Source organism: Sorghum bicolor, chromosome 9, assembly GCF_000003195.3.
Source record: "Sorghum bicolor cultivar BTx623 chromosome 9, Sorghum_bicolor_NCBIv3, whole genome shotgun sequence".
NCBI lineage: Eukaryota > Viridiplantae > Streptophyta > Magnoliopsida > Poales > Poaceae > Sorghum > Sorghum bicolor.
The window spans coordinates 58,601,536-58,616,457 of record NC_012878.2 but is presented as its reverse complement, the minus strand read 5'-3'; the positions used below and the strand labels follow the sequence as shown (position 1 = coordinate 58,616,457).

The 14,922-nt window shown below is 46.9% G+C and overlaps 1 protein-coding gene across 1 annotated transcript; it reads left to right on the top strand.

Moving 5' to 3' along the window:
- On the top strand, positions 10,100-14,414 carry LOC8066542 (TPR repeat-containing thioredoxin TTL1). Its single transcript, XM_002441557.2, has 7 exons — positions 10,100-11,412; positions 11,924-12,125; positions 12,214-12,398; positions 12,485-12,818; positions 12,899-13,103; positions 13,313-13,419; positions 13,518-14,414. The coding sequence occupies exons 1-7, from the start codon at positions 10,100-10,102 to the stop codon at positions 13,677-13,679; spliced, it is 2,508 nt and encodes an 835-aa protein (XP_002441602.2). The 3' UTR covers positions 13,680-14,414.

Genomic DNA, 14,922 nt, shown 5'->3' with positions numbered 1-14,922 from the left:
AACAATTGTAAATAAATAAAAGCACAAATGGCGTGGCTGTATGGAGTGTACAAGAACGTTTCTCAAACTTTAGGTTCCCAAATTTTCAAAGTGCATGTACCTAAACTTAGTATACTCATGTCGCGTGAGATTCAAATTCCTATAACCACACGTGTAGCAGATTAATTCAAGTTTATTATCATCGTTCACTTTGACCACCAAAAAGGTAATAAAAACAGCAGTGAATTAATTAGTTTTAGACCCGGCCGGTGGTGACGTTGTTTCTTTAGTAGAGCGTGTCAATGAATAAATGTGTCATCACGGAACGGATGGACGACGATGGAGCAGGAGAACGTTAATTTGTTTATAGGCGATCGAGGCACAATAACGAGTTTGGGACTTGGCCGAGATTGGTTTCGCTGGAGGTTGATGGTTTTCGCGCTGCCGACCAAGTTGCTGGAGAGAGACGTACGGCCATGCATGCATGCCTCTCTTGACGATCGATGACATTATGCATATATATATATAGTATGTGCACGACTTGGATCATATTAATTTATTTATATAGTAACACAATTCATTCATGGCAGTTAGGCGTCGGCGTCGTGTTGACCAGGAACTGAACGTCCATGCATGGATGGCTGAGATCTGGCATGTGCTATAGTAGTGTCCCTTCAGTTTCTTTGTTTGCTCCAGTGCAGTAGGAGCCACGCACACAGTCACGTGTGTGATCACTGTGACTCGCCAGATCATCATTTTCACATTTCCTAAACTAAATTCCTTATTACAAATACAAGTGTGTGTACATATATCGCTGCTAGAGCCATGGTCAGCTAGGGTGATTGGGTGAAGGAATCTACTCTATTCGTTTGACTGATAAGTCGTGACAGAAAATACCGTTGGCTGATTTAATTTGTTAGGTCCTGTTTAGTTTGAGGATGAAAATTTTTTTAAGGTGTCACATCGAATATGTCGGAAGGATGTCGGGAAGGGTTTTTAGAAACTAATAAAAAAATAAATTGCATAGCTCGTCAGGAAACTACAAGACAAATCTATTAAGTATAATTAATCTATCATTAGCACATGTAGGTTACTGTAGCACTTAAGGCTAATCATGGAGTAACTAGGCTTAAAAAATTCATCTCACGATTTTCAACCAAACTGTGTAATTAGTTTATTTTTTTATCTACATTTAATGTTTCATACATGTGTCTAAAGATTCGATGGGATGGATGAAAAATTTTTGGGTGAGTAACTAAACAGAGCCTTAGGATAGAAAAACACTGTTGAATAGCTGGTAAATTTGATTGCTCAAGCGAACAGGGCACCTCGATGCGTTTCATGCAGACGGTCCCTAGGCACTGTAGCCGTCTGCCGGCGCCAAAAAAAAAAGAAATATTACTGCTACTAGCGCAGTATACATACTGTACTGTGGTCGACCGGCCGGGCTAGCTGCCTAACCACACCCCCTGAAGCCTGCGACGTCGTCGATCTGAGCGGCGGGTTTATGAATAGAGAACCAGTCAAGAAAGACTGCAAATTTGAGAGTGAGGTGACGAGAGCTGATGTGAAGCTAAGACTCCTTGCTAGGCTCCATAGTTGTTCGTACGATTTATTCTTTGCTTGGGTGTGTTTTTTTAAGCCTCTCATTAGGTCTTCACTGAAGGATTTTTGCTTTCTGCTTCTGGTAAATCAAAGGGTAATCTTTCACATTCTGCTAAATAAGAAATTAGGAAAACTAGAAAACCAGTCCGAAGGGCATTGATGGAACAAACAAAGGTAGAAGATCTTGATTCTTTGCAATTCGGCTTCAACCCGATGGAGCTCTCTTCAAAACATATCTTTCGACGTCAGTCTGGTAAGCTCAAGCGAATAAACTGTTAGCAAAATATCTTCTAAAATCAAATCCAAATCAAAAAGCAGTAAAACCGAAGCCATTTTTGCCTAGAAACCAAAACCATCAAAATATAGTATCTTTTTTCTGATCCTTCTGTTTTTTGAGAAATCCTAGCCCTGCACAAAAAAAACCCAGCCAATATGTGTATGCTATCCTTACTTTTGAGAAATCAATATTTAGGACGTGTTGTTTCGACATCCTAAATGGTGAAAAATGGTCCGCTTTGAATATCAAATTAGGTTTCATAGATTGCAGATCGAGTAAATAAATTAAAGGTTTTAAAAAGTGAGTATGTGTAGGTGTACAAAACACATATCGAAGAAATGAATACACATGCATATGTTTTATTGTTTCAGAGATTGGAACGAATGAAAACAGATTAGGAAGAAAATTAAGAAGTTGCTTTCATCTATATTTTGTGAGAACCCCTTTGTTAATGGACCATTACTACAATAGCTAAGACTAAAGTTGTTCCTTTCGTGGACGATACAAATGGAGTCATGGAGAGGAGGTTCCGGCCCGGACCACACCACAGTGCTGTATGTCTTATCTCAGGCTTGCTCTCAGCTGTCATGAGTCCCGACTGGGATTGCGAAACGTGTATGCTTGAAACAGTAGTACAATTTAGTAATTTACTATACGTACAACACGTGCACGTACGTACCAGCACAAGCAAATTGTGTTTACGTATATGTATGTATGTACGTGAATGTCCAGCTACACGTCTAGTACGTACTCCGTGCATATATCTAGCTACACTAGCTACTTACCCCCCTACCGTGACATTTACCCCCCCCCCCCACCGTGACATATGCACCAAGCATGCATGCACATATATATATATACCCCCTCCATTCCAAACTTAAGTTTTTTAAAATCTTTTTAAGTACATAGATTTTGTCGCACCTCTAAATATACATTTATGTCTAGACTAGATGCATACGTTGGTTGTTACTTTTCCTATCCCACACCTCCTCCTCCTCCTTGGGGTGACTAGGGCAAAGTCGGGAGAGCACCTCACACTGCCGCCCCTCTGCCTTGCCTCGTCGTCATCGTTGCTTAAGTGTGTCATTAAAGGTCCGAGTGATCGCGAGCAAGGCAGCGACGAGGTCTCTTATGTCCTATTTGGGCCCGACATGGCCATAGTAGTGGCGATAAGGATGATAATGGCTGCTACAATTGGCCTTGGGTGCTTTATCGAGAGGATCTGGCTCCACCCTGACATGATAGAGGTGGGTATGCTCGATGGGCATGTGGCGGTAGCATGGGCATGTTGTGTCCTTTGCGCTCCTTCCCCTTCTCCGCAGGGGGTTTGGCTGGTAGTACTAGCACCTGCTGCGAGACACGTTAGCATTTGGCTTGCGCCTATGAGGTGCAAGAGGCTTGACCTAATGAGCCGACCACCGATCTCGGCCATCTTGATTGGATGACGGATGTGGTGGCGCTGTCAGGGATGCACATTGGCTCTCGACGTATGCATGGAAGGAAATGTTGTGGGCGTGTGTTGGCCGGATCATGCACAACATGGCGGTGCTAAGGTTGTGCATGTGTGTGAAGGCACCGTAACATAGTTGCCACATGAGCAGTGACACACAATGGTGTGGGGTTCACTTGTTGTGATTGAAGGTTGTGTAGAAAGACCCGTGCGAGAAGGGGCAATCATGTGGAGCGAAGGCGCGGTGGTGTGGAGGCTGCAAAGGCCAGTGAAGGTGACGGTGGAGGATTCAAGAGAAGAGAGGAAGGACCATGTTGAGGACCGGAGGAACAAGTGTCTGTGGTAGAGGAAGGCAGCTAGAAAGAAGGCGTCGATGTAGTGATTAGAGAGCATGACTTTTGCATAGGAGTTGAGGGTGGCGGTGTGGTGAGACTATGCGCTAGTGGTGACCATGAAGTTGTCAAAAGAGAACAACGCGGAAGGAGGTGGCCTGCAAAGGTGCATTGGTGATGTGACATGAGGACTGTGAAGTGTTGCAGTGGCGGGGGTCTTGTGTCGTGAGTTGTGACTATTGTCCTGGTGCAAGAGGCCTTCTTGTGGAAGCTGGAGTCCTCACGTTAATTTGGCTATCTTTGATGAAGTGATAAGGGATGATATGCTCAAATACATATAGCTGCAAATACCTAGGCCTTGTTTAGTTCCCAAAATATTTTGCAAAATTTTTTATATTCTCCATCACATCGAATCTTGCGGCACATGCATAGAGCACTAAATATAGATAAAAAAATAATTAATTACACAGTTTACCTATAATTTACGAGACGGATCTTTTGAGGCTAGCTAATCTATAATTGGATAATATTTATCAAATACAAATAAAAGTACTACTATTCTTATTTTGCAAATTTTTTTAAAAGTAAACAAGACCTGGATGTATACGCTTAAAGGAGACGATGTATCGAGTCATGGAGTGGGTGCACATCACAATCACCAAGAATTCGACGAATGACGTGATAAGTCTCCAATGTAACAAGTGCAATAATATCACACTAATGATCCCCAGCTGTACAAGTACAACACACATATACCCACACCCTATATACATTGTCTACTATATACTATAGAGAAAGTAGCTCCATCTGTACCACAAATTTCGCATATGTCTACGTTTGTGTACCATACGGTCCCTTGGCGCCAGCTGGTCTATATCTGGCTAGCTACACTACACATACGTCGACCTGCTCCTCCTGCTGTTATATACGCCTTAGTTTGTACGTACCCGTCCTTAGCTAGGTACCACATCTCGACGTGTACGAATGATTCTTCGTCTCGTACGTAGGTGATTGATTGACTGATGACGATGATTCGTCTAGTGGTGCATTTTTTTTATATATTTTTCTAGGATACCATGCATCCTCACGTACACATTGCGGTCCTTTTGGCAAAACTCATCCTGACTTCAGCTTCTTCACCGTACATGCATTGTTCACCTACTGTAGCATATCCGATGAAATAAAAAATAAATACTCTATCCATAACAAAAAAAAAAAAACCCTCTCCTAAGGAGTCAAGAATCTTAGTTTTGACCAAATATATTTGTGCCTCATACTAAAGAGACAGAATTTCAACTAATTTTTTGGTTTGACATTGTTTTTGGGCTAGCCTCCCTTGCGAATCATATCATGTTTAGCTTATGTATTCATCGGACTCCATCTGAGAAAAAAATTAGGACTCCCTATTCGTGTCATACAAGGTAAAATATCATATCGTTATCTGGTATCCAGGCCCCCACATATATGGAACCAAATCTAGATGGCAGATCCATCCAAAACAGTCCCTCATTAAAAAATAATAATAAACAAAGTCACTATTAATTTTCGCTACAAAAGATTTTATCACTAAATTGTTGTTGCAGTATTGATTAAAAAAATGTTTTCATTAAAATCTAAATCGATAAATAGTACATGAACTAAATCTTGATCAGTTTGTTGTAGTTTGTTGTCTAATTCAGTCTAAATAAATGTATTTCTGGAATCATCGATGATAATTGCCATGTAAAAAATCAATAGAGGTCTCTCGCTATAATCATCATCGCACAAACCAATTTTTGACGTTCATCGCATTGTGACCGGGCGTGTGGAAAGTCCCTCCGTTTCATTTGACTCGTCAGTCATCCTAACTAAATAGGAAGTAAGATAAATTTTATCCAAAAATACAATTTTGAAGAAAAAAAATGGTGATTTTTTTAATCACTTCTCGCTGCCAAAGGATGAGCGTGTCTCTTTTAAGTGGACGTTCATCGCGTTCCGAAATAGGGATGAGACCAATTCATCCATTTTCGTCTCTATCTAGTCTAAAGTAAAAACACGCCAACGGCGAGAGGGAATAGCCCCAGGAATCCTATCTGGGCCAGGACGGAGAGGCGAGCTCGGGGTTGGAGAAGCGCTCTATCACCGTCGTCTCTTGGTCCTCCATGGCTGTGGGCGTATATGATCCGATCGATGATCCCCCTGGCTGGGACCTGGGATCCAACGAGCTAGCTAGTCAGCTGTCGTTGATCGACGGTCGCGTGCCGCCGGCAGACAAATCTGAATTGCCATTCATATTCATCCATGCATCCATGTACGCATAAAAATACAAAACAAGATGACAGAGAAAGGCACGGTCCGGCTACCTACATAGGAGTGGTCCGTGCACATGTACACTACAGCTACCAGCTCAGAGCTTCGTTCCACCGTCAAGTAGTAGCTAAGATCACATTGATCGGTCGCCCATATCTATAGTTGCATTGCATGCAGTGAGCGGCTCGGTATTATTCAGTTCATTCCCGAGTGGAATTCTATGTATGTAAATGACGAACATGTCCATCCATTCAGAACTCTCATCAATGGCGCGCGTTGATGCTCATCTTCAACCTTGCATCACCATCCCCACCCCGCCCCACCACCATGCCTCTATCGCCATTTCTCGACCAGGGCGCATCGTCACCGGTCATGTCACCTGCGACCCACCCCTTCCACTTGGATCTATCTTCCTCTCACAAGAATAGGAGTCGTCGTCCCTACCCACCCTACATCTATTGCCGCCTTAGGCCCATGGTGCCTTGCCACTCATAGCACTGCCCACTACCCACCCCCCAATCACTCATCTCTGCCTTCACTTAATCCTAGTTGGAGGAGGAAGAAATGGAAGCTTCTCGCCAATTCGGTCCATTGGATGTCATGTTGTTTGCTCGATGGCGCCTCCACTGCCTTGCTCTAGCTCACCAACCTGCCACCACCATCAATCCGACTATCGATGCTAGGCCCTTCCTTCTCTAAGGCAGGGAGGCATGAAGAGCCCCCTAAAAACCCGAATATGTAACAACCGTTGGAGAGAAGGGAGATGATGAGGCGCATGTGTGGAGAGAAGGGAGACGAGGCACTCGTCCAATCTCAAGTCTCTACACGCGTTCGAGCATTGCTTGCTGTAGTGGTGTGCGTGTTTGGTAATTTCCCCGCTCTCACCCTTCCTGGCAACAAATTAATGTAAGTTATTTCTTTGAACAAAGAAATTAATGTAAGTTAGACATATGTTTGGTTTAGAGAAAGGTATAGTAGGATATGTAGCTTTTAGGTCACCTGGTCAAAACATGTGAGCCGATTTTGTTCTCCTACAAGACTAGTCTTATTAGATGGGGCCAGTTAAGCTCACTCCAAAACCAATGCAAGTGTGACCTTACTCGGTCTCAACAAATTTTCATCTACCTTTAGCCTTTTTCTTCATCTGGCGATAGCTCCTAAAGTCTCTTTAAGAGAGAGGAAGTACAAAAGGATTATTTGGATCTCAAGGCTAAAAATTGGCCAATGTCATAATAATGGTTTAAGTATAAAGACTAATGTGTTAGCCCTATGTATCAAACACTGATGAATCTCATCTTATTGGAGATTGCATTGGAGAGAGAAGGTGAAGCACTAAGAAAAAAGCAAGGACATGTTTGGTTTCTCCCACTAAAATTTAAACTTTACTCACTTTAGCTACTAAAGTGCAAAACAAACTGACTAAAAAGAGATTAAAATAGTTTAGGCCTTGTTTAGTTCGCAAAAATTTTCAAGATTCTCCATCACATCGAATCTTTGGTCGTATGTATGGAGCATTAAATATAGACGAAAATTAAAACTAATTACACACTTTACCTGTAATTTGTGAGATGAATCTTTTGAGCCTAGTTACTCCGTGATTGGACAATGTTTATCAAATAAAAACGAAAGTGCTACAGTAGCCAAAAACCATGCTTTTTGCGAACTGAACAAGGCCTTAGTCACATTAGTACCTTACGACTAAAGTGGGATAAAAGGTCTGTTTGGTTGGGTGCCTAACTCTCAACCTGGCTCCGACAAGCCACCTTCGAGTTGTCTGGTTGCCAGTTTGGAGTCTGAAGCCAGGCTATATGGAGCCACCAACCACCCTCTAGCCAGGCTCCAGAAAACAAAAGGGGTGGTCGTTTTTCTGGAGCCAGGCTTGGCTAAGCACCAGTTGGCGCTGTTGGCGGGGACCTTGTCGGCGACGTGGCGAAGGAGGTGGTCGAGGAGGCCCGTGTCGCCGATGTAGCGGCGCGCCTGCGCCTACAGGTCGGCCTGCGGTGGCGTCGCGCTCGTGCAGGATGTCGAGGAGCGTCGCCTTGCCCGCCCCGTACCGCCACGCCGCCCACCGGTCCACCTTGCCGCGCGGCGAGCCGAGGTCGGGAGTGGTGGTGGCCGCGGGCTTGCTCTCCGCCGCCTCTTCCTTCCACCTCACCCTCTTCCTGCTCCTCACTTCGTGACGCCCGTGGGAGAACCCAGGCGGTGCTGCGGCTGCCGGCTAGGTACTCAGCGCGCCTCGTGACGCCCCAGCCCACGCAGGTACGATGCAGGGCGGAGAGCAGGCAGGTCCTCGCCGTCATCCCACTCGACGCGGCCAGTGTCGCGGTGCCGGAGGCGGCGGCGACGAGGATGGGGACCGTTCCTTATGTGGCTTCCGGGCGAGGAGGAGGCACGGGCTGGTCGGCGCCGGTGAGGGCGGTCGCCGCACGGCCAGGGGCGTGGGCTCCTGCTGCTGGGAGAAGTCGTAGAGGAGGGGCGCGGCGGTCCAGAAGGTGTCGGCGTCGTCGGATGTGTCCCCGCTGAGGTCCCGCACGGCTCGAAGAGAAGTCGTAGAGAAAGGGGCTTGGCTAAGCAACCAACCAAACAGAAACTTCCTGAAGCATGTCTTATGTTTGCACACAACCAAACACACGCTGGTTGGCTAGTTAGGACCAGGCCTGAGCTGCCCAGGCTAAGTTTTCTGGCCAGACTCCAAGAGACCAACGAACCAAACACGCCCCAATGAACAAGGTTGCCCCTCGTTACCACCAGCCCTCACCCTGATTTGTTAGAGGTAGTTTGGTCTTTGTTGAATTGCTTTAATAGTCTTTAGTCACTTTAACAGTCTTTAGTCACGAGATGAGTAAAGTTTAATCATTAGTTTTAGTAGGTAAATTTTAGTCATGTGAAACAAAAATGTCCAAGTAAATAAAAAATTCCACATGTCCTAGGAGAGAAATTTAACTCGGCATGTATGAAAAGCGGGAAGTTCGTTCGTTCCTAGCTGGCTGGTTCAAAGTTCAAACTCAAGTTCAAAAAAGAAAAAACGGACGTCGATGTCACGAGACAAACGCCGAAGTTCGTTCATTGCTGCCTGCAATTGCAAACGGTCGACGAAGACCAAAGGCAGATCCAAGAAGGACGCGGGACGCCCGCCCATGACGGGCACCAGGGGCCAAGCGCTGTGCGTGGCAATGCACTGGCTCCAACTGGCCGCCGGCCCCACGCCACCATATTTATTTTATAATAACTTTGACATTGACCTTTACAGATAACTTCAATTTCAATTGTATATAAAATCTTTGACAAACGATATATATTTAAAATATATTTTGCTAAGTATGGCAAGGAAAGCTTTAAAATTTGATTGACAATATAAATTTAAAAAATATATTTTGCTAAGTATGGCAAGGAAAGTTTCAATATATTTGTTAGAAAAGTTCCTTACGTTAACCATGTCATATAACTTGTATTAGGTATTTATATGGTAGTATATATTAGCTTTTGTCCCTTTGTGAATCAAAAATGGTATACATTTATTATAGTACACTTGAGTGTCTGAGTGTCCACCAACACTCCAATTTTTTCCGCCAATCAACGAAGGCCGCGTATCTGGCTAAGGTCTCCATTGTGTCTTCTTATTCATTTCAAGCGAGGTTTTTCGGAGGGTTAGGGTTTACCTATCGCCGCCGGATACGAAGAAGAAGGACGGGGTGGGGACACATATGTCAATATAGAAATAATCTCGGACTCGTCAGAGAACATAAAGTAGCGAGCGAGGAAGGGCAAGGAGGAGAGCATATAGGGTTTAAGGATGAGGGATATGAGCCACCGAAAAAATCAAATCCAGAGTGTGGTTCGAGTGTTTTGGGGGAGGAACATTTGATTTTTTTTACACTCTTCATCTTTATCCTTGGCCCCGCCGCCGCCCACCGCCCCACCGCGATATCTTCCCCTGCTTGATCTTCGGCTTCGGTGGTGAGCTTCGATCATGGCACACTCGTCCTGACCTAGCCCGACCGCATCCACCCCCGTCAAGGCCCTTAACCGGGTGACCTGTCTCATCGGAGCCCCCTTCTATGGTCGTCAGACTTGGAGAAGATGATAGTGAGAGACGATCTGCAAGCGTCCATGATAAATCTGACGGCTAAGAGGAAACACTCGAGTGTGCTACTTCTCTTCTCTTGTATGCCTTGTGAATTCATGACTCCTATTCCTTTCCTTCGCTCTCACTTCTTCCTCTGCTACTACTATCGCCAGTCCACCATACTCTCGCTCTTCTTGCCCTTCCTGGTTGGAGAGAGAGAGAGAGAGAGAGAGAGAGAGAGAGAGGGGAGAGCACACACAGACACAGCTGCACAGGAACAGCAAAGCAGACGACCCACCGCGCATACTACATACTCCACGGACGCGCTCCTCCGCGTCTCTTGTGCGAGCGCCAACTCGCCTCTGCTGTCCTTGTTCACCAGCTGTGTACTTCTCTTGTATGCCTGCGTCCGCGGCTCTGCCTGGGCGTGGTCGCCGAGGGGACTACCGCCGCTGCTTCTCCTCGCGTCGGCTGCCGTGACCCACCCACCCGATTCACCTCCGGTGATGGCAGAGGCCGACCGTGACCGGATGCGCCTCCGCGCCGCCGCGCTCACGCTGCACGACGCCGGCGCCAGGGACAAGCCGGACCGGAAAGCCGACGTCTTCGCGGATCTCGGTTCGCCGGTCTCGCCGCTGCGCCTGCGCCCGGCAGCAGCCACGCCCTCGTCCTCGTCCTCCTCCGCCGGCTCCGCCAAGTCGCCGGCGCCGGGCAATGCGGCCATGGGGAGGGGAGCTCGGGGGAGCCACTCGGGCGAGCTGGCGCCGGAGACCACCAATCCGCCGCGCCCGCCTGGCCACCGCCGCTCCGGATCTGGCCCGCTCATTTTCTCCGGCGCCAGCAGCAGCGCCGGCAGCGTCGGAGGAGGAGGGGGAGGCGGCGGGAGCGGGAGCGGGAGCACCGCCAGCTCGCCGCTCACCAATGCGCTCCCCACAGGCAACATCTGCCCGTCCGGCCGCGTCGCGGGGGCGGCAGCGGCCGCCACGCAGCCGCCGCGCGCTCGCCCAGTCGTGCTCGGATCCGGCACCGGCCACTACGGCCACGGCAGCATCATGCGCGGTGGTGGAGCGGCTCCCGCGAGGACTAGCGTTGACGCGGCCCCGCTGCTCCACAGCAACAACTCCTCGAGGTCCCCGGCGAGCTGCCCTGCGCCGCCGGCCACCAGCGGTGGTCTGCAGGAAATCACGCGCGCGGGGAACGAGTGGTACAAGAAGGGCCGCTACGCCGAGGCGCTGCGGCACTATGACCGTGCCGTGGGGCTGTGCCCCGACAGCGCAGCGTGCCGCTGCAACCGCGCCGCCGCGCTCATCGGGCTCGGCCGCCTAGCAGAAGCGTTCCGCGAGTGTGAGGAGGCTGTCCGCCTCGATCCGGCCAGCGGCCGTGCGCACGGCCGCCTCGCCGGATTATGCCTCCGGTGAGCTTTTTCCTTCGCTTCCTTCTGTGCATTCATGCTCTTCTGGCTTCTGCACCGAAATGGAATGGAATTGCATCCACAGATCTCGTATCCTTGTCTCCGCTTTGCTTGCGTGCAAATCCAATATGCTGCTCCTTTTCTGGCAGTTCTTTGCGGCATGTTTATCTGATTTTGGATCATTACAGTTATGGTACTGATCATTACCGTTTCTTCTCTTACTTGTTTTGGAAGTAAAAGCTCTGATCCTGTGATTACATGAGAAACATGAGAAAGATTGCATCTTTATAGTTGGTAGTATGTTGCAGTGAATTAATGTGGACTTAACACGATGTGCATCACACAATGCAGCTGATAGGGACTGCTTACCTGCATTATCGATTGTGCTCTGACCACGACGGGGATAACCGCATATTCTTTGAATAGTGGTCCTGATTGTTTTGATGTTTACAAGTGTATAATCGAAAATGGAACTTTTTCTCGATTGCACAATGACTGACTGACCATATTGCAGGCTTGGGATGATTGAGAAGGCAAGGACGCACTTCACACTGGCTGGAAGTGTAAACCAGTCTGATCCTGTTGAGTGGCAGAAGCTGCATGAGGTGGAAATCCATCAAGGGAGATGCATGGATGCAAGGAAAATTGGAGATTGGAAGAGTGCACTCAGGGAAGCCGATGCAGCCATTGCTATTGGAGCGGACTCCTCTCGATTGGTAATCCTTCATTATGATTTTGTTTGAAAATATGTTGCCTTTTCCTGGTAATCGAGTCATTCACAAGGGGACCATACTTTGCGTGCAGCTTCTTGCTTTGAGGTCGGAAGCACTGCTTCGGTTGCACAAATTAGAGGAAGCTGATTCGACTATTACAAGCTTATTGAAATTGGATAATGCATCATTGCCTTCAACACCAACCAAAGTCTCAGGCATGTCAGCTGACTCTTATGTCCATATCGTCCAAGCCCAGGTCAACATGGCATTTGGAAGGTACAAATACTGAGCCTTCAGAATCGTGATTTGTCACCTTCTTTCCTTGGTTCTAGTGACACAATGATTAAAACCTTTTTCTGCAGGTTTGATTCAGCTGTTGCACTGTCTGAGAAGGCTAAGCTTATTGATCGTGTGAGCTCAGAGGTTGAAGTGATCCTAAATAACGTGAGATTAGTCGCAACGGCTCGAGCCCAGGGGAATGACCTTTTTAAGGCAGGCAAGTTTGCTGAAGCATCTGTAGCCTATGGTGAAGGGCTGAAATATGAGCCCTCAAATCCAGTACTATACTGCAATCGGGCAGCTTGCTGGTCAAAGCTGGGTCGGTGGGCACAAGCTGTCGAGGACTGCAATGAGGCCCTAGGAGTCCAACCTAACTACACAAAGGCTCTGTTAAGACGTGCAGCGTCCTATGCAAAGGTAAGGAATTTACATGCATCATTGCATCCATGATTATTCAATGGTTTTGTTATTGACACCTTCATTTAACATTTTATTAGCTTGAACGTTGGGCTGATTGTGTGCGGGACTATGAGGTGCTTCGCAAGGATCTTCCTGGTGACACGGAGGTTGCAGAGTCCTTGTTCCATGCCCAGGTTGCATTAAAGACAGCCCGTGGAGAGGAGGTATCCAATATGAAGTTTGGAGGGGGAGTTGAAGAAATTACCAGCTTAGAGCAACTCCAAGATGCTATCCATTCACCCGGTGAGTTTCTCCTCTACATGCTTATGCTGCCGTACCCTAGGCCCTAGCCTGTTATAGTCATTTCACCTCCTTATTGATTCTTGTTGTGCTAAGACGTGGATAGCTAACCAGGCCTGTCCATATTCTAATATATCGATGTCGTTTGACATGCATAATACATATTCAGTTCAGTATATGGAGTGAATGTTATTTATGTGGCATTTTTTCAGGTGTATCCGTTCTTTACTTTATGGCTACATCGAACAAGCAATGTGCACAAATTACCCCATCTGTGGACTCCCTTTGCTCTGAGTGCCCTGCAGTGAATTTCCTGAAGGTATTGCACCTAACTCATCTCGCATCAGTTGCTGAAATTAATTGCATCTGATATGAGTTTTCAAATTTCTAATCAAACATCTGTATCCAACCCTGCAGGTAAATGTTGACGAGAGCCCTCAGCTAGCAAGGGCAGAGAATGTGCGTGTAGTCCCAAGCTTCAAGATTTACAAGGATGGCACGAGAGTGAAGGAGATGATCTGCCCTAGCTTACAGGTCTTGCGCTATTCCGTGAGGCATTATGCTGTCTCTAGTTCTTGAGGTCTGGTATTCAGTTCATTGGTCCTGTTGGTGTCACCTGCCAACATTTCACCAACAAATTTGTCCCTATATAATATCAAAGCCTCCACAGCATTTCACCAGCTTGGTATAACCCCCTATTAGGCATATTGAGCAATCTTGCTATACAAAGAAGGAACCTCCTCTAGTATCGTGCATTTCCCCCCTTCCATGTGGTCTTAGTCCTTGTGTCACTTAGGCTCCTCCCATTGCAACTATTTCTAGCCACCATTTAACCCAGCTTAAGCAATTCTTCCATCTCATGCATCGCTTGGCTTCGTGCCTAAATGATAAGTCCAACTCCTGAAGAAAAGGCTCCCTGTGGTGCTCCTTGGATGCATGCTGTTGTTAGAGAGGAGAATAGGTAAAGGGCTGGCTGGTTCCTTGTTACATGTACATATATCCCATATAGCAATACATCAAACCCATTGATAGATTGGTTGGTTGTGGAGAAAAGGTGGTACCAGATTCGGATTTGGAGTCGGTGGATGAAGAGTACAGGTCTAGCTGCCATTGTAGAGAGGGAGAGAATAGATGAATTGTGTTATTGGTATGGTATGTATAGAGAGACAAAAGAGGGAGGTGGCTGGTGTGGTTCATGTCATTTGCATATAGTATATGCCTTTCTGGTGGTCTGTGGCGCTGATACTTATATACTATATATATAGTTCATGCTGACATTTGTTTCTATGAATAAAAGATATCTCGATTCTTTCCTGTTTTCCGACTCAGATCTGTTGTAGATGTTGATCCTTGTTGGTTTTCCATAGTTGCAAATAAGCTTCCATTCCGGATCACACAGCAGCAGGTGAGGTGAGGTCCATGCATCATCAGCTTCACACGTCTCTACGTATTCATTCCACAATTAGGTTTCTGCTGATACTGCTGTTACCTGTACTGTAAGCCTGTAGCTGAGCATGATACATGTCTGCATGTGGCATCAGAGGCCGGTCATGTGTTTTGTTGATGTGGGGATGCAACATGAGTGTGCTGGCCCCAGTGCCGTGTGTGCTGCGTTTGCTTGTCTGCCTGTGATTCGTCCAACGCTGCCTGGCTGCCATCAGCTAATAAGCTAGGAACAGTAGGCACTTGCCACTGTTCCCAGTGAGGTTTGCAGTGGCCGGAGGACAGGGCTTTTGAGCTTGTGATTGTTGGCCATCTATGGATTCTCTTGCAACTGCGAGGGGGCAATGATTTGGGTCCCCAGTCAGTCCATCTGAGCCTG

Bases quoted from the DNA above. Each gene is read 5' to 3' on its own strand.
- LOC8066542 (XM_002441557.2), top strand. From the start codon at position 10,100: ATGCCTTGTGAATTCATGACTCCTATTCCTTTCCTTCGCTCTCACTTC. The intron at 12,399-12,484 runs GTACAAATACTG...CTTTTTCTGCAG, and splicing joins GTCAACATGGCATTTGGAAG to GTTTGATTCAGCTGTTGCAC. The intron at 12,819-12,898 runs GTAAGGAATTTA...ACATTTTATTAG, and splicing joins GTGCAGCGTCCTATGCAAAG to CTTGAACGTTGGGCTGATTG.